Genomic DNA, 26,683 nt, shown 5'->3' with positions numbered 1-26,683 from the left:
ATCCCTTGCTAAGGATGTTGTCATTAATATATTGAAAAGGTCCATCATAAGATGTGTGATAAAGAAAGGTAATTCTTTGGTAGTTCAACCTTCTAGTTACAGACTGATTTTGAACTTAAGGGCTTCATTTTCCAGACGGATCGCACGCGATACCAAAATGGGGGTGGAGTCGGCCCCGGAAGAGGAGGAGTCAGAGTGTCACCGGGGCCGACTCCGCAAAGACGCTGTGGACGACGAAAAGGTAAGGCCCTTTTCACATCCTAGTTCGCGCCCAATAGCTACACCTTCTATGGTGGCGCTATTGGGTGTGAAACCGGCAGCGATCGCACCGCAGCGGTGTGATCTCTGCCGGCTAGTGCAGGACCGCCACCCCGGGTCTACACCCCCCCCCCCCTCATTACCTAAAGTATCGCAGGCCAGAGATCTCCAGTGTCCTTGGAGAAGTTATAGAGAAATCAATTTTTGTTCAGTTAAATGATGTTCTCAGCCGTCTTCAATGTGGTTTTTGAATGGGACACAGCACCAAGACTTTACTCATTTCTACTAAAGATGTTGGAGGGCAGTATTCCAATTTTTTTTGATATATATGCCTTGCATTCGATATAGTTTGCCTCAGGTACAAAATTAGATTGTAAGCCCTGTGGGGATAGGGAAACACCTATAGTACCTGAATGTAATCCGCTTTGATGGACACTTTGAAGTGCCAAAAAAGTGGAATATAAAAATCTAAATAAATAAATAATAATTCCATTTCTCTTGCTAAATTGAGAGAGAGTTGAGATTGTGGACCCTTTCTCCGTGACATTATGAAGTTTGTCTCAAAGGTGGAGCCCCTGAGAATTTGTCAGTGGAAGGCGGTGCAAGCAAAGAAAACCCAACAAAATATTAGTTCCTACCAAGTCCACGTCCTCTGGAGTTCAGTCTTTGGAAGTTGGGGAACATCATCGAAAGGTAGTTGAATTGTGGAAAATACTGGATCTGGAACAGGCTGGGATTAAGATCTGACTGTAGTGGATCTAGTTGAAGCAGGATCAGGATGAAGCAAGATCAGATTAAACTGAAGAAGAATGAAGCGGAGCAGACTGGCAGATCTCACTCACTCACGACTGTTGCCAGGGACAAAGGAACAGCTGATGGTTTGCTTTATATAAGCTCCAATGCAAGTTCTATGCCTTGAGTCTAAATCTTCACCTACCGCCCCTTTAAGACGTTCGATGACGTCACTGACCCGTGCGCGCATGCATCCCGAAGGGGGGTGCGCACCGATGCTCCCAAAACAGTGATTCGAGCCATGCGATCAGCCTGCCCTCAGCGAGCAGCTCGACCGATTCCCGAGGCCAAAAATAGATCCTGCAGACCCGCCGGAGCAGGTAGGAAGGCCTGGCTGCAGCCAGGTTTTCTAACAGTACCTCACGCCCCCTCAAAAAAGGCTTAGGCTTGTGTGGATGTTCTTGATGGAATTGCTGAAGTAGTGATTTATCCAGAATGTGAGAAGCTGGTTCCCAGGTATTTCTTCTGGTCCATAGCCCTTACCAAGCTATAAGTACTCCTAGTGTCAGAGACGACGACCATACGTTTAGAATTTCTTTGACTTGATAGATTTGATCTTCTTGGATACCACTTTGGAGTTTTTGGTGTCTTACGATGCGTGGGTCCTTACCACACCAGGCAAGATCTATTCTAAAGATCAAAATCGTAGAGCATATAGAAAGACATGGTTTAATGGAACACAGTTAACATGGATTTAGCCAAGGGAAGTCTTGCCTATCAAATCTGCTTCATTTTTTTTGAAGGGGTTAATAAACATATGGATAAAGGTGAACCAGTAGATGTAGTGTATTTGGGTTTTCAGAAGGCATTTGACAAAGTCCCTCATGAGAGGCTTCCAAGAAAACTAAAAAGTCATGGGATAGGAGGTGATATCCCTTCATGGATTACAAACTGGTTAAAAGACAGGAAACAGAGAGTAGGATTAAATGGTCAATTTTCTCAGTGGAAAAGGGTAAACAGTGGAGTGCTTCAGGGATCTGTACTTGGACCGGTGCTTTTCAATATATAAATGATCTGGAAAGACTAAAGAGGAAAGACTAAAGAGGTTAGGACTTTTCAGCTTGGAGAAGAGACGACTGAGGGGGGATATGATAGAGGTGTTTAAAATCATGAGAGGTCTAGAACGGGTAGATGTGAATCAGTTATTTACTCTTTCGGATAGTAGATAGACTAGGGGACACTCCATGAAGTTAGCATGGGGCACATTTAAAACTAATCGGAGAAAGTTCTTTTTTACTCAATGCACAATTAAACTCTGGAATTTGTTGCCAGAGAATGTGGTTCGTGCAGTTAGATAAGCTGTGTTTAAAAAAGGATTGGATAAGTTCTTGGAGGAGAAGTCCATTACCTGCTATTAAGTTCAGTTAGAGAATAGCCACTGCCATTAGCAATGGTTACATGGAATAGACAGTTTTTGGGTACTTGCCAGGTTCTTATGGCCTGGATTGGCCACTGTTGGAAACAGGATGCTGGGCTTGATGGACCCTTGGTCTGACCCAGTATGGCATGCTCTTATGTTCTTATGTTCTTACGACGAGTGAGGTTATCAAATTTGCGGGTGATAGAAAATTATTCTGAGTAGCTAAATCACAAGCGGATTGTGATACATTAGGGAAGACTGGGCATCCAAATGGCAGATGAAATTTAATGTGGACAAGTGCAAGGTGTTGCACATAGGGAAAAATAACCCTTGCTGTAGTTTCACAATGTTAGGTTCCATATTAGGAGCTACCACCCAGGAAAGAGATCTAGGCTTCATAGTGGATAATACATTGAAATTGGCACAGTGTGCTGCAGCAGTCAAAAAAGTAAACAGGATGTTAGGGAGGGATTATTAGGAAGGAAATGGTGACTAAAACGGAAAATACCATAATGCCTCTGTATCAATGCATGGTGAGACTGCACCTCGAATACTGTGTACAATTCTGGTCGCCACATTTCAAAAACGAAATTGTTGCAATGATGAAGGTACAGAGAAGGGCAACCAAAATGATAAAGGGGATGGAACAACTCCCCTATGAGGAAAAGGCTGAAGAGGTTAGGGCTGTTCAGCTTGGAGAAGAGACGGCTGAGGGTGGATATGATAGAGGTCTTGAACGAGTAGATGTGAATCGCTTATTTATACTTTCGGATAATAGAAGGACTAGGGGGCATTCCATGAAGTTAGCAAGTAGCACATTTAAGACTAATCGGAGAAAATTCTTTTTCACTCAACGCACAATTAAGCTCTGGAATTTGTTGTCAGAGGATGTGGTTAGTGCAGTTAGTGTAGCTGGGTTCAAAAAAGGTTTGGATAAGTTCTTGGAGGAGAAGTCCATTAACTGCTATTAATCAAGTTTACTTAGGCAATAGCCACTACTATTAATTGTATCAGTAGCATGGGATCTTCTTTGTGTTTGGGTAATTGCTGGGTTCTTGTAGCCTGGTTTGGCCTTTGCTGGAAACAGGATGCTGGGCTTGATGGACCCTTGGTCTGACCCAGCATGGCAATTTCTTATGTTCTTAAATTGAAATGACTAAAGAATAATGCCCACCAAGCTTGACGAGGATTCAAACGTTGGGCCTTACTGAGATATTCTAGATTTTTATGGTCTGTGAAGATGGTTATTGGATTTAACGCCCCCTCAAGCCATTGTCGCCATTCTTCCAGTGCCATCTTAACTGCCAACAATGATTTATCTCCAATAACAATTTTTCTCAGCTGGTAAAAATTTTCTAGAAAAATAGGAGCAAGGTAAAAGCGCTCCAGTATCAGAATGTTGGCTGAGAACTGCTCCTACAGCTACATCTGAAGCATCTACCTCAACCACAAAGGGTCGTGTTGGATCTGGATGCCTAAGACAAGGTCTTTGAAGAAATGCATGCTTTAAATCTTTAAAGGCTTCCTTTGCCTCAGAAGATCAGTTTCGTGCATCAGCTCCCTTCTTGGTTAAAGCTTTGAGTGGAGCCACGCGATGAGAGTAATTAGGAATAAAGTATCTGTAAAGTTGGAAAACCCAAGAAAACTGTTGAAGAGGCTCTGTGGTTGGGGCCAGTTTCATATACAAGCTACTTTGTCTGGATCCATGCGGAAACCTTCAATAGAAACCAGAAATCCTAAAAACGGCAGTGAGGTTTGCTCAAACAAGCACTTTTCTAATTTCGCATAGGGATGGCTCTTCTGCAGACGTTGTAGAACTTGTCTAACAGCAGTACAATGAGTCCTTAGATCCTTGGAATAGATAAGTACATCATCGAGATACACGATCACACTGGAATTAAGGAGATCTCGAAATATTTCATTCATTAGGTTTTGAAAGACTGCTGGGGCATTACACAGTCCAAAAGGCATCACCAGGTATTCATAATGTCCATCGCGTGTGTTAAATGCAGTTATCCACTCATCTCCGGATTTAATTCATACTAAATTGTATGCTCCTCTGAGATCAAGTTTAGTAAAGATTTTAGCTCCTTGGAGACTATCCAATAACTCTGGAATGAGAGGAAGTGGATATCTATCTTACTGTGTAATGGCATTAAGACCTCTGTAATCTATACAAAGTCTTAATGTCCCGCCTTTTTTTGCTACAAAGAAATTCAGCTCCCGCTGGTGAGTTGGAGGATGAATGAAGCCATGTTGAAGATTTTCTTGGATATAGAGTGATGTAGCTTGAGTTTCTGGTAAAGAAAATGGGTATACTCATCCTCTAGGTGGAGTGCTATCTGGAAGAAGATTAATAGCACAGTCAAATGGTCGGTTCTCAGGAAGAGTCTCCGCCTTTTCTTTCGAGAAATCATCTATGAAATCTTTATATTGAGAAGGCAGACCAGTAAAAGTCGTAGCAAGTATGAACAACGGTTGAGGTACATTATGAAGGCAAGATGTATGACAGGCTGGACCCCAGTCAATATGTGGTGAATATTTTTGAAGCCATGGAAGACCCAAGACAATTGGATATATCGCCTTTTCTAATAGAAAGAAAGAAATTTCTTCTTCATGTAAAATGCCAGTACGAAACCTCACGGGATTGGTTACATGAGTCACTTGGCCTGGTAACGATTCTCCTCGGATGGAGGAAATAAGGAGCGGAGGCGTCTTGGGAATGACTGAAAGTCCTAATTGTTTAACAAGGCTTGAAATTTCCACCAGCCCCAGAGTCTATAAAGGCTTGTGTAGTAAACTAATCTTTCTGATGAAAGAGAGTCACTGGAACCGTGCACTGGGGAGCAGGATTAGTGCAGCCTAGGGTCATCTCCCCAGTGACTCCGAGGCTCAAGTGTTTTCCGGCCTCTCGGGACAGTGGACCAAAATATGACCTTTACCTCCGCAGTAAAGGCACAGACCTTGGGAACGACTACGTTGTCTCTCCTCTGGCGTAAGGCGACTACGTCCCATCTGCCTAGACTCTTCAGTACTGTTAAAGACTAATTCAGTACAAGAAGGTGTACTGGTCGAGAGAAAGCCGGTGCTAGAAGAACTGGTTTGCGAATTGGTTTAACCTCCCAAGAGGCATTGCTGGATACGATGATCAATTCGTCCCACCAAATCAATAAGAGATTCAAGATCCGAAGGCAGTTCTCGGGCAGCAAGTTCATCTTTTATTCTTGATGATAACCCCTCCAAGAAAATGCTGGGTAAACTGTCATCCCGCAAGCCAAGCTCAGAAGCCAAAGTACAAAATTCCATTGCATAATCCATTAAAGGTCGGGAACCCTGTCGAAGGTGCAAAAGATCCGAAGACGCTGTAGACTGTCGACCTGGCTCGTCAATAACTTGCCTGAAATTCTGTATGAAGGAAGCCAAATCCATAAGGAGAGAATCTCCATGCTCCCACAAGGAGGAGACCCACACAAGAGCCTTCCCATCTAACAAGGACAAGATAAAGATGATCTTTACCTGATCCGTGGGAAATTGAGCAGATTGTAATGAGAAGTGCATAAAGCAGTGGTTTAAAAACCCACGACACTGCTTAGGATCTCTGGAGTACCTTGGAGGAGCTGGAAGATAAATTGGAGCAACTTGAGAAAGTGAAGCCACTGGAGGTGTTGTTGGAGCCGTCGGAATGGGAGTGGAGTCTAATCGTTCTACGGTTGCAGCCAGGACATCCAGACATATTTGTTGCTGCTGAAGGCATTGGGCCAAATCAGGAATAGCCTGAAGACCACTCAAATCCACCGAGTCCATGGTCCTGGCAAACCGTTGAGATCGTGGACCCTTTCTCCATGACATTATGAAGTTTGTCTCAAAGGTGGAGCCCCTGAGAATTTGTCAGCGGAAGGCGGTGCAAGCGAAGAAAACCCAACAAAATATTAGTTCCTACCAGTCCACGTTCCTCTGGAGCTCAGCCTTTGGAAGTTGGAAACGTCAGCGAAAGGTAGTTGAATTGTGGAAAATACTGGATCTGGATTAAGATCTGACTGTAGCTGGATCTAGTTGAAGCAGGTTCAGGACGAAGATGGAACAAGCTGAAGCTGGATCAGGACGAAGCTGGAACAAGCTGAAGCTGGATCAGGTTAAAACTGAGTAAGAATGAAGCTGGAGCAGACTGGCAGACCTCACTCCCCATGACTGTTGCCAAGACAAAGGAACAGCTGACGGTTGCTCTTTAAATAAGCTCCAATGCAAGTTCTATGCCTCGAGCCTAAATCTTCAGCTGCCGCCCCTTTAAGACGTCTGATGACGTCACTTACCCACGTGCACATGTCGGGGACGTGCACAGACGCTCCCAAAAAAGCGATTCGAGCCGTGCGATCGGCCTGCCCTCAGCGAGCAGTGCGACCAATTCCTGAGGCCACAAACTGATCCTGCAGACCCGGAGTAGGTAGGAAGGCCCGGCTGTGGCGAATTGCGGCTGGGTTTTCTAACAGAGAGTTAGAGATCAGTGGTGATGTAATACGTTGGTTTAAATTGTACCTGACCTGTCACAAACAGGTTAGAATATTCCAACTGGTGTATGTCTGTGACAAGAGTTCCTCAAGGCTCCATGTTATCTTCTACATTTTTCAATATTTAATAACCATCATTATATGCTTTACTTGATTCATTTGGCATTTTCTTCAACATTTATGCAGATGACATCCAGTGTGTTTGCTTGCTGTGACCAACTGAATGGCCTGAAATAATTTAGTATTAACCTTCTCTAAAACTGAAGCTTTATGGAGAACAAGGATTCCAAAGGCAGATGATTTGCTACCTCTCTCAATTGATGGGAAAGTTATTGCATTTATTAATCATATACAAATTTAGGCTTTCAGTTTAATTCATTTTTTAATTATATGTATGAAATTAGGTCTATTTTATCATCTGGTTATTTAAGATTTAGGTTGCTATTATATTTGAAGCATATACTTGAGCTGACTGATTTTCGAACAATTGTTCAAGCATTTATTTTGAATAAGCATGATTAATGCAACTTTTTATGTTGGGCTTCCTAAAACTCATTTAAGAGGTCTGCAGCTTTTGTAAAATTCAGCAGCCTGGTTGGTATTAGGTGCCTCTCCTAGAGACCATGTGTTCTTTTTATTACAATACTTCCATTGGCTTCCAAATACAGAAACAAAATTTAAGGTTCTGGTATTTCTTTATAAATCAATTAGGGAAAATGGCCCGATTTATATAACAAGATTTTTTTTTAAAGAGTATATTCCCTAATGGATTCTGTACTCTAATATTAATTATACATTTTAAAGAGGTTTCAAGCATTAAACTGGCCAGTCCTTCAAGAGACAAGATGCCATGTATTCTCAATTATAGGACCTATCCTATGGAATGATCTACTCTGTGAGCTCCGGTCTATGAGTGATCTTAAATTCTTTTGTAAAAAAAGACTAAAGGCTTTCCTACTTCAGGAAGCTTTTGTAGTCTCCACTGACTGAGTGTAGATGGTCATCATAGATTTTATTTGTTGATATATATTTATAGTACTTAACAAATAACATTGTAATGATGGCAGAAAAAGACCAAATGGTCCATCCAGTCTGCCCAGCAAGTTTCCCATGGTAGCAACTACTGCTCTGAGCAGGTTACCCTCATGTTTCTGTTAAGGGTAGTAATTGCCGCTCTGTGCAGGTTACCCCCGAGCTTTATGTTAAGGGTAGCAATATTTACAATCAAGACCAAGCAACTATGAAACCCATAACAAAATTACTGCTAGCAACATTTTTACACGGTGAGCAGCCTTTTTGATAATTAAGACAATGCTGCCTGAATGTGCTTTGCTTTTCAACTTGGCTGTAGAAGCAGTCCTGCCCTTTAACCCTAATGCCTATGATTCAGTACCCTGGACTGTAAAAGTCCAGGCCCAGCATTGGCTGTCTTCTGAATCCAATTCCCCTTTTCCCTCTGCTGAGAGTGATGCTGTAGCTGCATCACAAGAATCAAGGCTAATTGGTTAAGGGTAGTAATTCCCAGGCCCTTCCCTTAAGGGTAGTAACTACTGCTCCATACAGGTTATTCCCATGTACCCTTTTCTTCATTTCCAACCTCTAGTCTTTAGGGATCCATAGTGTATATCCCATGCCCTTTTGAATTTATTTACTTTTTTTTTTTTCCTTTTCACCTCTTCTGGAAGGACATTCCAGGCATCCACCACTCTCTCCGTGAAGAAATATTTCCTGGTGTTGGTTCTGAGTCATCCACCCTGGAGAGTTCTATATTGTGACCCCTAGTTTTACTGTTTCCTTTACAAAGGAAAAGACTGGAAGATCGTGTATCTTTAAAGCCTTTCAGATATCTGAAGGTCTATGTCATATATCTCCCTCCATCTCCACACTTCTAGGGTGTATATATTTAGATCTTTCAGCCTGTCCTCATAATTTTTCCGATACAGACTGCAGATCATTTTGGTTGCCCTTCTCTGAACTGCCTCCATCCTGTTCGTATCCTTTTTGAGATATGGGCTCCAGAATTGAACAAAGTATTCCAGGTGAGGCCTCACCAAGGTCCTGTACAAGGGCATTATCAGCTCTTTTTTTCTGCTAATTATTCCTCTGTCTATGCAGCCGAGTATTCTTCTGGCTTTAGCTATTGCCTTGTCGCATTGTTTCACTGCCTTCAGATCACCAGAAACTATTAATCCAAGTCCCTCTCCTTGTCCGTGCACATTAGTTGTTCACCCCCCCCCCCCCCACAATCACATATTGTTCTTTTTGGATTACTGCACCCCAGATGTATAACTCTGCACTTGTTAGCATTGAATCTGAGCTGTCAAGTCTTTGACCACTCTTCAAGCTTTCTTAAATTACTTTACATTTTCTCTACTCCTTCAGGTGTACCCACTCTGTTGTGTATCTTAGTATCATGTACAAATAGACAAATTTTACTATCTACCCCTTCCCCAATGTCGCTCACAATGATATTGAACAGAACCAGACCCAAAACTGATCGCTGTGACATTTCACTTATTTTCTCTTCAGAATAGGTTCTAATTACCATTACATGCTGTCTCCTGTCGGTCAACCAGTTTGTAATCCATTTCACCACCTTGGCACCCACTCCCACGCTTCTAATTTCATTTATGAGTCTCCTATATGAGACCGTATCAAAGCTTTGCTGAAATCCAAGTAGATCATATCAAGCGCTCTTCCTTGATCCAATTCTCTAGTTACCCAATAAAAAAAGAAATCAATCAGATAACCTGTATGGAACAAGAATACATGCTGCCTTGGGTCCAGCAGCCCATCGGATTGTAGATAGTTTATTGTCCTTTTCTTCAGCAGTCTCCATTAATATTTCCACCACTGAGGTGAGGCTAACCAGTCCATAGTTTCCAGCCTCCTCTGTGCTCCCATTCTTGTGAAGCGGGACTACCACTGCTCTTCTCCAATCTTTTGGCACCATTCCTGTTTCCAAGAATCTATTGAACAGGTCTTTCAATGGAATAGCCAGCACATTTCTGAGCTCCCTTCAGTACCCTGGGATGTATCTCATCTGGCCCCAATGCTCTTGTCCACTTTTAATTTCCTAGCTTTTACCATACACTCTCTTCTGTAAATATGGTTGCACGTACCCCACTGCCATCCAAAGATTTGTCAACCAGCAACAGTCCATCTCTAAGGTCTTCTTTAGTGAACAACGAACTGAAGTATTTAATATTTCTTTTATTTTCTTATCTTTCTCCACACGTTACTCTTTGTCACCTTTCAATTTTATTATATCACCTTGGGTCGTCCACCTTTCTTTGATATATCTGAAAAATGCTTTCTCACCTTGCTTTACCTCTTTGGCAATCCTTTCTTCTGCTTGACCTTTTGCTTTCCTGATTTCTTTCTTCATCTCCCTCAGTTTCATCAGGTATTCTTCTCTATGTTCCTCTTTTTGGGATCCTTTGAATGCTATTCTTTTTGCCTTTATTTTTTCTTCCACCTCCTTTGAAAACCAGATTGGTTTCTTTTTCCTCTTACTTCTCTAACAGAGATTTGTGGCCTTTGTAATAGCTCTTTTTAATTTGGATCAATATTGCTCCACCTCACTCATTTTCTCTCAGTCTTCTAGTTCTTCCTCCAGGTATGTTCCCATTTTGATAAAGTCCATATTTTTTAAATTCAAAACCCAGATTGTCATGAGACTTCTTTGTTTCCTATTTGTGATATCAAACCATACTGTCTAATGGTCACTTATGTCCAGGTGAGCACCTACCCGGACATTAGAGACATTATAGCCATTAGTGAGCACTAGGTCAAGTGTCATACCTTCCCTCGTGAATTCTATTACCATTTGTTTTGGCAGAGCCCCTTGAAGAGCATACACTCTCTCTCTACCTTTTGTAGATTCACCAGAAGGGATACTCCAATCCACATCTGTCAGATTAAAATCTCCAATGAGCAACACTTCTCCCTTCTTTCCCACCTTTTGGATGTCTTTGATCAGATCTCTATCCAGTTCTTCCATTTGAATCGCAGACCTGTAGACCACGCCAGTGTAAATGGAAATACAATCTTGGGTTTTTTTTTTTTTTTTTTTAAAGGACAGCCCATAATGCTTCTTTCCTACCCCATGTCTCTTGCATTTCAGTTGCTTGGATATTGTTTTTGACATAAAGAGCTATTCCTCTCTCTTTTCTATCCTCCCTAAAGTTATAGCCCAGGATGGCTGTATCCCAATCATGAGACTCTGTGAACCAAGTTTCTCTAACAGCAACAATGTCCAAGTCCACCTCCATCCTTAAGGCCTGCAACTCATATTTTATTGCCCAGACTACAAGCATTTATGGTCATAGCTTTCCAATTTTTCTCTCTTGGTTTGCTACTCTTTCTAGTCACCTTTTTTGCTTTTCTGAGGGGATTCACTCCTACTTCCTGTAATGCTTAGGGGTGACATGCCAATTTCATTGGTCACCTCCTATAAGCCACACCCTCTAGTTTAAATGCCTAATGTATGATTTGAATTTTTCAAATAGCATCCTCTTTTCTGCCACAGACAAATGTAGGCCATCATTACCATATAACCTTTTATTGTTCTACACATGGCCCCAGCATCCAATGTATCCAAAACCATTTTCTTTATACCATGTTTTGAGCCATGAATTGAAATTATCTACATAGCATAGCCTTTCCTTTCCCTTTCCATGAATAGGTAAAACTTCTGAAAAAGCAATAGTCTTTGCCATGTGTTGAATCTTCCAGAGATTTTGGAAATCTTTCTATACTCTGTGGATATCATTTCTATCAAACGCTTTGCTGAAATCCAAGTAAATCACATCAAGCACTCTTCCTTGATCCAAGTCTCTAATCACACCATCAAAAAAATCAGTCAGATTTCTCTGACTGGACCTCTCCCTGGAGAATCCATGCTACCTTGTGTCAGTAATCCACCAAATTGTAGATAGTTCACTATCCTTTCCTTCAGCAATGTCTCCATTAATTTTCCCACCACTGAGGTGAGGTAACTAGTTTGTAGTTTCCAGCCTCCTCTCTACCACCACCCTTGTATACCGGGACCATAATTGCTCTTCTCCAATCTTGTGGCACAGCTCCCGTTACCAGGGATCTATTGAACAGGTCTTTCAGCAGACCCGCCAGCACATCTCTGAGCTCCCTTAAGCTCGTACTTCATCCGGCCCCATGGCCTTATCCACTTTCAGTTTTCCTGGCTCTTCTGTAAATGTGGTTGCATATACCCCACTTCCATCCATGGTCTTGTCAACCAGCAACAGTCCATCTCCAGGGTCTTCTTTAGTGAACACCGAACCAAATTATTTGTTTGATTTCTGCTGTTTCTTCATCTTTCTCCACACATTGTTCCTTGTCAACTTTTAATTTCACTATACTATCTCAGGCCATCCTCCTTTTTTTGATATATCTGATTTTAGAAATTGTTGAATGTGTTATGTCAATGTTTTGTTTTGCTTTATATTATATTGGTTTATGTTGTAATCCACTTAGCACAAATCATTTGCTACAGATGAAATATAAATATTTTAAATAAATACAAATTTTTGATTGCTCTTTAACAGATTTATTATTCTAAGTTCATACTTTATTTAATTTTTTCCACACTTCAGGTGGAATTTTCAGGTTTGTTCCTTTTGGAATAGTTTTTTCACTAAACAAAGAGAGACAGAATAGATATTTCATAGACCTTCGTGGAAGAAAAATAACCAATGGGACACTGCAATACTGGCGTGCAAATTATATCAGCATGACAAAGTAGATCAAATTGATGGAGGGATGGCACATCATGTTAAGGATAGTACAGAATCAAGCAGGATAAAAGTTCTGCAGGAAACTTCCCTCTGGAATCCTTACAGATAAAAATTCCAAGTGTGATGGGGAAGAGTACAGTATTTATTTGCATTTATGTTTTGCTATTTTAAAAAAAAATAAAACTCGAAGCAGTGGAGGTATATTACCATCCTGCTGTTTAACAGAGATTAGACAGGCTAATAAAATTTGCAACATAACACAATGGTAGATTTCAATTACCTTACTGATTGGGTAAATGTCATCTAAGGACATACTGCAAATATGAGGAACTCCTGATGAACCTCCTGAATAGGAACATGAAGCTAAGTCTCTCTGAGACCAAAGATGCCAGGAACTCCCCTTTTCCTAATGCAGTGATAACAGCACAGGATATCGCTCCAAAAGTGCAGACCCGCAGAGATGCATTCAACTCATTTCTTTTATTTTTAAAAAATTCGTATCCCACTAAATCCAAAGTTTGAAGTGGCTTACATAAAAATATCCATAATGATATGAAACAAAAATACATAAAAAATATGAAAATAATAAAACACAGATAAAATAAAAAGAATAAATACTGTGCTAAAATGAAATACAAAATAAATCATATAAGCTGTTTTCTAAAAGTTTTTACAGAAGTGCAATGCCCTTGTGGGACAATAAATCTTTAGTAATACCCTGATGCAAAGGGAAGCTTCACCATTGAGAAGATTATACACAAGCATCATGATCTTGAAATGAATTTTCAAAGTAATAGGAAGCCAGTGCAATGAAAGCAGAACTGCTGAGATATTGTATGTTTGTGCTTAGATCCTCTGTGGATTGTGTGTACAATCCACAGAGTTCTGAACCACCTGCAAAAGCTATGATGGCATAGTGTGGTAACCCAAGATAAAGTGAGTTACAGTAATCTAACCTGTTAATTACAAGTGCCTGTAAGACAGTTCCGAAATCAGTATCTTCAAGGTATGGCTTGATTTTTCTTAATATTCAAAGTTTGAAATAAGCTTTTTTTTTTTTTTTACACTGTATTTTTAATTTGTGATTTAAATGAGAGATCAGCATCCAGAATAATACCTAAATTCCTTACTTTCTCTACAAAAGGAATATCGGATTCTTCAAAATGAATCACTGAAGGAAAGGTTGTGGTTAAACACTTGCCAAACCAAATAATCTCAGTTTTAGTTTATTACAGGCATGCCACTTTGAGGTCCAGGACAGACCTATAAGTGCCCTCCTCTATTTTTTTTCCTTCTTGGATCCATGAAATAGATAGAATATCTGTCTTGCTCCTGCCTCCTGGTGGTACCGAAATCACCACCCTCAGAACTAGTGAGGACCAGGTGGTGGCCTTCTTGATGCTGGACACGCATGGAGAAACCATGAAAGCCTCTCACCCTCAGAGTATAAATTCTAAGGCAGTACCATCTCCAACAATGTTTAGGATCCAATGGTCTACTGTTATCTTGGTCCATTCCTTTGAAAACAGCTCAATTGACCCTGATGCTCTCACCTGAAGAGTAGACCAAGTGCGGGTCATTGTGCTCCCTTAAGAATTCTGGAGTCAGACCCGGAGTATTCCAGAATGGGTTTACGAGCCCTCCAATAGGGCTGCAACTTGTTGGAATATTGCCGCTGTGAGGAGAACCCCTTCCCTGGTTGGTAATGCCTTGCCCCTGGAACTCCTGTCTACTGGGAAGAGACTTCCAGCTCCCCTTGGGCTTATCCTTGGAAACCTTATACCCTTGGGATTCTCTGATGTATTTCACCAGTTGCTTTAAGCATTCCCCAAACAGTAACTTGCCTTTGAAGAGAAAGCTTCACAGGTGTAGCATGGACCAGGCCTTAGCCGCCTAATTGCACAAACAGAGCAGTCTCCTAGCCGAGTTCGTGGACTTCATATTGCTGGCTGACTTCCTGGGCAAGTCACACCAGACATCTGCTATAAAAGCTAACCCATCCTCCATATGCTCTGCCTCGTTTGCCGAGACAAAGCCACCAGCCTTAACCACTAGAATCTACTGAACCCAATGCAAACTGGCCCGAGCCACATGGCTGAGACCTCAAACACTTCTTTACATTATGACTCTGTTTCATGATCCTGGGAATCCCCAAGAGCTGCGCACTTCAACACTAGAAAGGTGGGCTTCTTAGTAACAGCCCAAACTAAGGCTTCCACCTTAGGCAACTTTAAAAGCTTCAAAATCTCCTCCCGTAACAGGTAAAGTTTTATCATGGCTCTCCCTACCTTCAAGCCTGCTTCAGGAGTGTCCCACTCCCTAAATACTAAGGGCCGGATTTTAAAAGATTTACGCCCGTAGAGTGCCTTACATGCGCCAGGCCTATTTTATAAAGGCCCAGCGACACACGTAAAGCCCTGGGACACATATAAGTCCAGGTGCTTGCAAAATGGGGCGGTCTGGGGCGGGGCCAGAGGCCTCCGAAACAGCAGCCATTTGCCACTGTGTTGGAGGATCATGTGCCGGCAGGCTGCCAGCAGGCGCAAAAAGGTTTGATAACAATTTGGTGGGGGGGGGCTTAGAGTAGGGCTAGGGGGGGGAAGGTTAGGGGAAAGAGTGGGAAGGTTAGGTTTGGGGGGAGGGAATGGGGGGAGGGAACGGAGGAAGCCCGCGGGAGTCGGTGCACGCAAGGAGCACTAATGTGCACCCCCTTGCACGCGCTGACCGATTTTATAACTTGCGCACGACTGCGCGTGCAAGTTATAAAATCGGGCATACATGTGTGCGCGCCAGATAGTGCGCGCACATGTACGCCCATGCGCAAGTCTTATAATCTACCCCTAAGGCTTTTACTGTACGATGTAAAGGGAATGCCTTAGTGGGATCCATAAGTCCTTCCAGGATGGTACTTTCACCATCATGCTCTAATTCTATTATGGATTCCTTAATCCCTTCAGGACCTGAAATCAAATTTTGCAATTCCTCTATTCGGAAAAGACGGACCCCCCTTAAAGGTCACCATCTTCTGCCACCGGAATATCCTTCTCATCCAGGGGGGATCCTCATTTCTATGCTCATCCCAGGAGAGGTTAGTCAAGAAACCTGAATCCTAAACTGCCCCCAAACCTACGGACTCCCCATCCGACTCTGGATCAGGCATCCGCTTCCTCTTGGTGGGGTGGAGCAGGGCAGGGCAGGATCCCTGCCCTCCCTCCCCAAAGAGTTACCTTCAACACCTTAGAAGACCTCAGAGCCATATAGGGATGGGACTTGTCTCCAAGCTCGGTTCCTGGCCAGGAAAACTTGTGCATTAAAAACACAAACTTGGTGGGAAATACTTTCTGTGACTCAGATTCCCACTCTGCAGAATCCAGCACCCCTTCAGACCCTTCCTGGGGATTATGAGAGGCCTTTGCCATTGGAGACAATGCTGAGGGAGAAGCAGCTCCCTCCTCCACCATCTCCTGCACTGTGGAAAGAGAAGCCCAAAATGGCCACAGTTCTTGTGTTGCTGAGCAGCTCAACACTGCTGTTCTCTTCCCATTGGCAGTAGTATATACAGTGCCTGAACTGCCTTCTCCATCACCAATGCAAGTCGCGCCTAGGCTGGAAGCATCAAATCAGGCTTTCTTGTCACCACCAGTTGTGCATCATTTCCTGCGCTCAGCAGGAGCTGCTATTGTTAACCCTATTGCGGTACTGACTGAAGACAGCGCTGGAATCCCCCAGAAATCCCTCACAAAATTTCCATGGTGCACAAACACAGGCTTTAAAACTATACCTGAGAGCTTTCCCATGGCCCATGATGCCTGTCAGTTCAACCTTCTCTCCCTCGCTAACACCACTGCACAGTCCCATTGGTCAACCCTGCTCGTTTCCTTTTTTTTTTTTTAAGTTTCTTAAAGGAACAAGAACTGATAGATTAAATACAAAGAAAAGGTAATAATTCCCTGAAGCTGCTGTCTCATGAAGGCAAGGAGCCATTGGGAGAGAAGGGCAGCACATGAGGGAGCCAGACCACTAGCTATCCAAGTCCTGCACCTGAACAGGACAAAGCTGCTCATTCCTGTTCCCACAGAGGAATAGCCCTAAAACACAGCCTAACACCCCTGGGGAGCCATTTCCAATCCATTCACATGACTGCAGGTTTTGCACCTACACCATCTGCTAGAGAGAGCGAATACTGAGCAACTTCAAATGGCACTCTTCCTAAAGTACCACTGGTACAGTAAAGCTTTTCTTCTCTGCCTCCATCTACTGGTAGGGGAGAAAAACCCATTCTTCTGGATTGATCTGGGAGATAAGAAATTAAGATCTGTAATAAGGAAACACCACCTCCAATATTGTGTTATGGTGTTCAGCCTAGCATCAACATCCTGCATATTCATGAAATACTCAGTGGTGGTGGCCATACTACTTTGCATATTGGGAGGGCATGTGTAACCCTATCTAGATAACTGATTGATCAAGAGCACATTTCAAGGAGGTGCCACAGTATCAATTAACAAAATCCAGGTGTTGGATTTTTAGGATTCATCATAAATTAACACTTATAGCTCTACTGATTTTAATCATTTTTTTTATTAAAATGAAAATTCCCAAAGTCTTTTCTCTTGTATGTTTGTCTTGATTGGATTGTAAGCTCTACTGAGAAGGGTCTGTCACTTATGTTTTTGTATAGTACTGTGTACATCAACTAGCACTACATAAATGAAAAATTGTAGTAGTTAATTTCTACCTTAATCAATAAATTGTCCTTCCAGTGTTTTTCCCTAACCCACATATCCACACAAATTGAACAAGTATTGCATAGCTTGGATTGCAAAAAAGCCCAAGCCTTCTATCTGGAGGGGACTGAAGCCCTTAGACAGTCCTTCCTGCTTTTCGTTTCTTATTATTCCAACAGACTTTGAATTGCCGTAGCTACCTATCTAACTGGATAGCGGATTGCATCTCTTTCTGTTATGCCCAGACAGGCCTGATTCTAGACAGGCATGTCAAGGCTCACAGTATTACAGCCATGGCAATGTCAGTTGCCCACTTGAGATCAACCTCCATGGAAAAGATCTGCAAAGCTAAGTTCTATCCACACATTCACATCTTATTCCTGTTTGGAAAGGGATTTCTGACATAACAGTAGGTTTGGTCAATTTGTCTTGCAAGATTTACTTGGGATTTAGAATTCTAATTCATCCCTTCTATGGCTCATTCTTCTTTTCAGGTTTCCTCAAAACAAACACGCCTCCCTGAAACATTATAAAATGGCCTGTTGTAAAAACCAAAACATTTTTTCCTAGTGGCATTATTGTATTTTCCCATTTTTTTTAATTTCAGGGCAATTTGAAGCTAGGAATTCTCATGTGTAAGGATTGCTATATTCTGCTTGTCCTGTGGCTTAGTGAAGTTTTTTTCCTGTAACAGGTGTTCTCTGAGGACAGCAGGATACATAGTCTTCACAATCCCACCTTCCTCTGCTAGGTGTTGGTTTCTATAAATTCTGTAGCTTTGTACTAAACTGAGAGGGGCCTCATACACATATCACTGATGTGGGAACTCCTGAAAATACTCAGAGCAATTTTAAAAGTGTAGAGCTTAAGAAAAGCTCTGATCTGGGCTCCACTGGTTGACATCACGCGTGCTTGAGATCTATGTATACTGCTGTCCTTGAGGAACATTTATTACAAGTAAGCAACTTTGCATAGGATATATGATATTCAATCTTCCAATGGGGTGTTGACATACATAAAAAAAATCAAAAACTGAAGTGTAGTACTTACCTGTATGGCTATAAGTAGAGTTAAGTGGCTTATTATGATGGCAGTTCAATATATGAATACAAACACAATAAAGGCAGTTATCATCTGTATGCTCCTGCAGCCCTGTATCTTCTATGTTTTCTAGAAATTTTGAGGCATCTGAGAGATTGGAGTTCATTATCTCAGTGAGGCTAATCTGTTGCCGCAGAGCCTGGAAAGGGCTTCTTAAAAAGTCTCCAGTACCAGACGAAAGAACTGTGAAGAGGATATTTAAATAATTAACAACAAAAACACAAGTTGCTTATTTTGAGATCTGAAACATTCTACTTCATATGGTCAACAGTTTTTAGAAACAAATTTCACTATTCAAGAAAATATAGAAAATGCAAACACAAAGCAAGTCAAAGAAATAATGGACACTATCAGTCTCAAAAATCATCAATCAGCAGCTACGAAAATTGAGTAAGGGAAATATTTTTCATTTAGAAATGATGTAGAATCCTACAAATATCAAATTATAAGTTAGCATCTTAAGTTTTAGCTTGGTCATGGCAGATGTCCATTTTGGCCAGGATTTTGCACATGTTAAATAAAATCATTCATAATTAAAAGCACATATCAAAGCCAAAATGCTGATCACATAATCAATTGATTTATATACAAACTGTACCTCCCTCCTTAGCTATAAAAAAGCAGAGTTGCTTACCTGTAACAGGTGTTCTCCCAGGACAGCAGGATGAAGTCCTCACATGTGGGTGACGTCATTGGAAGGAGCCCTATCATGGAAAACTTTTCTGTCAAGGTTTCTAGAACTTTTGACTGGCACACTGAGCATGCCCAGCATGCCATGATCCCTGCAGCCACAGAGGTCTCTCTTCAGTCTCATTTGTAGCAAAAGGTGTGAGTGAAAAAATAAAATAAAATGTTTCGGACCCAACTCTGTGGGGTGGCGAGTGGGTTTCATGAGGACTACATCCTGCTGTCCTGGGAGAACACCTGTTACAGGTAAGCAACTCTGCTTTCTCCCAGGACAAGCAGGATGGTAGTCCTCACATGTGGGTGATTAGCAAGCTACAGGTTGACTCATATTTAATTGGACCAACAGCACAGAACTTGTGCAACAGGCACAACAACTGGTGTGCTGTTGGTAAAAATGAGGCAGCCTGAATATCACATTAGGTGGATGTGGAAGGAGTTGGGATTACACTGGAAATAAATTTTTCAAGATGGATTGGCCAAAGGCAGAGTATTGACGTTCTTCCTTGCCAAGCAGTAATCTGCTGCAAATTTATTTATTTATTTTATTTATTGAGTTTTATATACCGTCATTCGGTTTCACCATCATAACGGTTTACAAAAAATACGATGATTTACAAAATTAAGAAGGTTTAACAAGGTTTCCAAAAAGGCTCAGATTATTGTTAACATAGAGACATCATATACAAAATTATTTGTTGCTCAGTTTTACTCGTCTCAATTCTTTGTTATAATATAAACTTTATTGAGTTCCCAGTTTTCTTAGGGTTAAACCGGAGGGGGTTGGCGTTGTTTTATTCATTGGGTGAGTTGGTGATTTGGTATGCTTTGGTGAACATCCATGTTTTTAGATCTTTTTGAATGTATTTAATTTAAAAAATTCTTATCTTCCACTCTATCTGGACACGTAGTTCAGATTATTAATTCATATTCAACAAAAAAAATTCTCTACTCTGAATTTATTGGTCAAATCTATTGTGTGGTTTGACCATTTTTTAAAATTTCCTTTTCAGTTATTGGGTCACCTAATCTAACTTCTTCAATTACTCGATTTAATGCAACTTGCTCTAAATCTGGTCTCACAACACCTCGTATGTGTGAAGAGAGCTCCATGTTGCAGCTTTACAGATCTCTGCAATCGGTACTGAACGGTAGTGTGCTACTGACATTACCATTGCTCTGAGTGCACCTTTACTCGTCCCTAAAGAGGAAGGCCTGCTTTGTCATAACATAATTTTATACAGTCTGCTAGCCAGTTACAGAGAGTTTGTTTGCCCACTGGAACTTTCAGTTTGTTTTTGTCAAAAGAAACAAAGAGTTGGGTGGATTTTCTGTGGACTGCAATTTGGTCAAGGTAAAATGCAAGTGCACGTTTACAGTCCAAGGTGCTTAAAACCCTCTTGCCCTGGTGAGAGTGAGGCCTTGGGAAAAATGTGGGCAAGACTATAGACTGATTCAAGAGGAAGTCAGTAACCACCTTGGGAAGGAATTTAGGGTGAGTATGGAGGATCACTCTGTCATGGAGGAACCTTGTATAGGGTGAGTATGTGACAAGTGCTTGTAACTCACTAACCCTTCGAGCAGATGTAATGACTACTAGGAAAAGGACTTTCCATGTAAGAAATGTAACATCACAGGAGTGCAAAGGCTCAAACAGGGAGCGCATGAGCCTTGTAAGTACTACATTTAGGTCCCACTCAGTGACTGGTGGCCATAGAGGGGGCTTAAGTTGTAATAGGCCCCTCATGAACCGATTCACAAGGGGCTGAGCCGTTACTGGGCCATCCCCTACTCCCTTGTGGTACGCTGAGATGGCACTCAGGTGTACCCTCACTGAGGAAGTCTGGAGACCAGAGTCTGAAAGGTGCCAGAGATAGTCTAAAAGAGATGGAATGGGGCAGGGGAAAGAATATAAACCTTTTTGCGTGTACCATATGGTAAACCTCTTCCACTCAGAAAGATAGGATTTTCGTGTGGAAGGCTTACGTAAAGCTACAAGCACTTGAGAGACATCAGTTGAAAGGCTGAGCGGTTGCAGGATCAAGCTTTCAACATCCAGGCAGTGAGGGATAGGATCTGAAGGTTCGGATGGCGTAACATGCCTTGGTTCTGAGTTATGAGAGTGGGCGCTGTGCCCAGGCGAATGGGTTCTCTGATCGAGAGGTCGAGAAGCATGGGAAACCACACTTGTCGAGGCCAGTACAGGGCTGAGTATCATTGACCCTTTGTCCTGTCGTAGCTTCACGAGAATTTTGGCTATAAGCGGTATAGGGGGATACGCGTATAAGAGGCCTTTGTTCCAGGGGCGAGAGAAGGCATCTATGTCTAACATGTTTTGTTGTCTGTGCAGGGAGCAGAATCTGTCCACTTTGTGATTCAGTTCAGATGCAAAGACATCTATTGTTGGTTGACCCCAGTGTCGGAAGATTCTGGTCGTTTCTACTGGATACAGAGACCACTCGTGGGGATTGAACTGTCTGCTGAGGCGATCTGCTACTACATTCGGTATGCCTGCCAGATAAGTGGCCTGGAAATACATGGAGTGTGCAAGGGCCCGGGCCCAGATCCGCGCGGCTTCTTGGCATAGGAGATAAGAGCCTGTGCCGCCCTGCTTGTTCTAATACCACATTGCAACTGTGTTGTCTGTTTGTATGAGAACAGTCTTGTATGAAAGGCAGTCTTTGAATGCATATAGGGGCGGATTTTAAGAGCCCTGCTCGCCTAAATCCGCCCAAATCCGGGCAGATTTAGGTGAGCAGGGCCCTGCGCGCCGGTGAGCCTATTTTACATAGGCCTACCGGCGCGCGCAGAGCCCCGGGACTCGCGTAAGTCCCGGGGTTTTCGGAGGGGGGTGTGTCGGGGGCGGGGCCGAAGCGCGCGGCGTTTTTGGGGCATGTCGGGAGTGTTCTGGGGGTGGGCACGGGGGCGTGGCTATGGCCCGGGGGCGTGGCCGCGCCCTCCGGACCCGCCCCCAGGTTGCGTCCCGGCGCGCTAGCGGCCCGCTGGCGCGCGGGGATTTACGCCTCCGGGAGGCGTAAATCCCCCGACAAAGGTAAGGATGGGGTTTAGACAGGGCCGGGCGGGTGGGTTAGGTAGGGGAAGGGAGGGGAAGGTGAGGGGAGGGCAAAAGAAAGTTCCCTCCGAGGCCGCTCCAATTTCGGAGCGGCCTCGGAGGGAACGGAGGTAGGCTGTGCGGCTCGGCTATACAGAATCCATAGCCTTGCGCGCGCCGATCCCGGATTTTAGCGGCTCCGCGCGTATCTACTAAAATCCAGCGTACTTTTGCTTGCGCCTGATGCGCCAGCAAAAGTAGGCCAAATCGCGTGGTTTGAAAATCTACCCCATAGCGTATAACGAATAGCTCGAAGCTCTAGGAAGTTGATCTGAAATGTTGCTTCGAACTGTGTTCAAGTACCTTGAGTTTGGAGGTCGTTCACATGAGCTCCCCAACTCAAGGTGGATGTGTCTGTGGTAAAAGTTATCTGTGGAACTGGTTGCTGAAAGGGTAGACCTGTTAGCAAGTTGACTTTGTTCGTCCACAAGAGAAGCGAGACACGTAACTGGTGGTTACTTGAATCTGGGATAAAAGTGGTTGAATAGCTTGGAGCCACTGAGATTTCAAAGTCCATTGAGTTATTCTCATGGCCAGTCTGGCCATAGGAGTGACGTGGACTATGGAAGCCATGTATCCCAGCAACTTTAAGAATTGATGGGCTGAGGCTGTTTTCCTTGTGTGCAGAGATACAGCTAGACTGGAAAGGGTGTCTGTGCGGTTGTTGGACAGGAAGGCCTTTGCCAGTATGGTGTTCAAATCTGCTCCGATGAAAGTCAGGAGGTGAGATAGAGTCAGGTGGGATTTTTGGTAGTTGATGAGAAATCCCAACGAGTGTAGCAGATTGATCATGAGCTTGAGAGCATCGAGAGCTCCTTGCTTGGATTGGCTCTTGATGAGCCAGTCATCCAGGTAAGGAAAGACATGTATGTCTTTCTTGTGTAGATGGGCTGCAGCCACTGCTAGGCACTTTGTAAATACCCAGGGTGCCGAGGCAAATCCAAAAGGCAGGACCCGGTACTGAAAGTATTGATGTCCCACTAGGATACGCAGGTACTTGCAGTGTTGTGGGAATATTGGAATGTGAACGAAAGCGTCTTGAAGGTCCAGAGAACAGAGGCAATCTCCTTTTTGCAGAAGGGGGAAGCATGGTACCCAAGGACACCATCTTGAATTTTTCTTTTCGTAGAAATTTGTTGAGATTGCGGAGGTCTAAGATGGGGCGGAGACCGCCTGATTTCTTTGGAATTAGGAAATAGCGGGAGTAGAACCCTCTGCCCTGCTGTGCTCGGGGAACAGGTTCCACGGCCCTGGCGCTCAGAAGGGTGGACAGTTCTGACTCTAGAAGACCTGTGTGATCTTTTGTACCCAGAGGATTGGGTGGTAAAGTCTGGGGGTACCATGAGGAAGTTTAGATGGTATCCCTGGGTTATGATGGATATAACTCATTGGTCTGTGGTTAAGTTGAACCAGTTGGTTATGAAGTGGCAAATTCGACTTCCTACAGGTAAATCTGATTTTGGATTGATGGAGCGACTGCTGTTCTCTGGATATGTCTCAAAATCCAGAGGCTGGGCTTGTTTGCGGTAGTGGCTGAGGCCTGGATGTTTTAGGCTGTCGAGGATGTGCTCTCTGAGACGGCCTTAGTTTTCACACGAGATGCAGGTTGGTGGGTATCTGCGTGGACGATAAAATGGTTTTCTAGGGTCCATTCTAGTGGATCTTCTTGCAGAAGAAGGGGCCTCTGTAGTTACTGTTGATAATTGCCGCAGGGTCTGGTCTTTTAACTGAGCCACTGCGGCTTGTATCTTTTCGCCAAATAGGTTTTCGCTGGTGCATGGTAGATCAGCAAGTCTGTCTTGGACGTCAGGTCTGAGATCAGAGGATTTTAGTCAGGCTCACCTCCTGGCACTGATTCCTGTCGCTGAAATGCGAGAAGCTGTTTCAAAGGAATCGTGTGCAGCACAAACCTCATGTCTGCCAGCCTCAAGGCCTTTATGAAATATGGCATTGAGACTATATTGTTGATGTTGGGGAAGAGAGTCTTATTTCCTGAACCTGCTTCCAGAGATTCCTTTGATACTGTGTCATATAAAGTTGGTATGCAGCTATGCGTGACACTAGCATAGAGCCTTGGAACATCTTGTGACCTAAGATATCAAGGAATTTTTGATCCTTGCCAGGAGGTGAAGAGTGTGGCCGCAGTCTTCTGGCCTTCTTTTGTGCAGAGTCAACTACCACCGACTGATGTGGCAGTTGCGGTTTTTGGAAACCAGGAGTATGTTGGACAAGATAAGTTGCATCTGTTCTCTTATTCACAGCCTGAACAGCACAAGGATGCTCCCAGAGACGATGTTGCAGATCTACTAGAACTTCGTGTACCGGTATAGCCATGACTTGTTTTGGTGCATCCACAAACTGGAGAACCTATAATGTTTTGTGGCGAGTGTCCTCCTCTGTAACAAGTTCAAAGGGAATTGTCTTTGACATCTCCCTAATAAAATTGGCAAAGGAGAGATCCTCTGGGGAAGATTTTCTCCTTTCTTCTGCAGGAGATGGTTATAAGATATCCTCTGTGGATGTGTCGGTGTCAACATCTTCCCATGTGTCAGAAAAGGTCTCTTGTCGAGATCCTGAAGGAGGGAAGAAAATTGGGACAGTGGGCTGGGTTGGCACAGATGGATCCTTTGATGGCATCGATGGAAGACGCGATGGCACCGATGCGGGCTTTGATGGCATCGGAGGCATCAATGGAAAACGAGGGCCTCTTGGTCCCGAGAGCCCTGATGGACCAGGCATCGGTTCAGGCATTGCTAACTGGAATCCGTGCCTTCTTCGTCTGAGGACACCAGAATGGGAATCAGGGATTTCAGAGGCTTTTCAGGTTGCTTTGGCATCGATGGCCCGAGTTGTGCTGGAAGGACACCGAAGAGTGTATCCAGCCTGGTTAGCAACAGTGCAAATATCGATGGCTCTGTGGGGCTGGCATCGATGGCTGTAAGTCTCTGAGAGCATCGAACACTGCCTGGCGGATGAAACCATCCAGTTCCTCCCTGAAAGCTGGTGTAGGTATCGCAGCTACAGGGGGTGGCAGGCTAGGCGGAACTGGCACATCCACAGAGACCTGTGGGGTCTCCAATATCGGTGGGGATCGCCTTTGTTTTTCGGGCGAAGAGGGTGTTAAAGGCTCCTCTACCCGTGTCTTCTTCACAAGCAGCTCGATAGCCATCGAGGCCGATGCGGTGTCGGTGCCGGCACCGGGAATCGACTCCTGTCGGTACAGGTGCTTCCCTCGGTGCTCGGTCCGGTCTTTCCCCAGCACAGAAGTAGATGATGTGGATGCCTTAGACGGAGTCGGTGACGGATGGTCACCGCTGCCGTGGTGCTCCCAGGGAGGTTTGACGATTACTTTCTTCGATACTCCTGCCACTGACGATTGGGTGGACGTCAATGGAATCAACTTTATTTTAAACAGTGTCTCCATCTTGTCGAGGCGGGCCTGCCTACCCTTCAGAGTCATCTGGGCACAATTTGGGCAGTGAGATACATCGTGTGGTGAGCCGAGGCACAGCACACAGACATCATGTGGGTTGGTAATCGACATGGTTCGGGGGCACTCCAGACATTTTCGGAAACCTGTTACCATAATGGCAAAGGTTGAGGCCCAAAAATGGTCGTGGCCTGCGAACACCGAAAAAAGGTGCAAGCGGGAATCGACCGGGGATAGTGACATTTATCACCGAACGATGGAAAAACACTATCACGATGGGAGACCCCATGAGGGAATGTTTTTTGAAGTAAAATATTAATTTTTTTCGTAAGGAAAATTGTGTGAGAAAATTCTCACAGAGCTCCTAACCGCGAGGCAAACTGCAGCATGGAAAAAAAGAGACTAAAGGGAGACCCCTGTGGCTGCAGGGATCATGGCATGCTGGGCATGCTCAGTGTGCCAGTCAAAAGTTCTAGAAACTTTGACAGAAAAATTTTCCGTTATAGGGCTCCATCCAGTGACGTCACCCACATGTGAGGACTACCATCCTGCTTGTCCTGGGAGAATATTCAGATCATAAATACAGTAACAAATTAAAAAAATATATTAAGTTGCATAAAAACTCCATGTCACACTGAATCTCTATTTGAAACATACTTGTAAGTTCATAGGTATTGACAGTGATGTCTCATACCATGTATGCAAGACAGGTAAGCTTATACCGATTAATTACAGAATCACAAAGCAAAAATCAGAAGCTCTGTTGGCTCTGATTTATGGAAAATATATATACTACCAAAAGGAAATTAATTGCACCAACTATTATTATTAATTATGGAAATCAAAGTTGTCTATTTGTAACAGATGTTTTCTTAACGCAATAGTCATAGTCACAAAAATGGGTCACGTCATTGTCCTCAGTGCTGAATGGACTGACCATGTATGGAGGTTACTGCGC

At 43.4% G+C, this 26,683-nt stretch overlaps 1 protein-coding gene across 1 annotated transcript in view; it reads right to left on the bottom strand.

Annotated features, from left to right (window-relative positions):
• The window catches only part of RICTOR (RPTOR independent companion of MTOR complex 2), a 663,554-nt gene that overhangs the window by 53,681 nt on the left and 583,190 nt on the right, over positions 1-26,683 (bottom strand). The window contains 1 exon segment of the mRNA XM_029578377.1: positions 18,449-18,682. Within this exon segment, the coding sequence (XP_029434237.1) occupies positions 18,449-18,682 (234 nt within the window).

This window comes from Rhinatrema bivittatum, chromosome 1 (assembly GCF_901001135.1).
Source record: "Rhinatrema bivittatum chromosome 1, aRhiBiv1.1, whole genome shotgun sequence".
Lineage (NCBI taxonomy): Eukaryota > Metazoa > Chordata > Amphibia > Gymnophiona > Rhinatrematidae > Rhinatrema > Rhinatrema bivittatum.
This window is presented reverse-complemented; position numbering and strand designations above follow the sequence as displayed.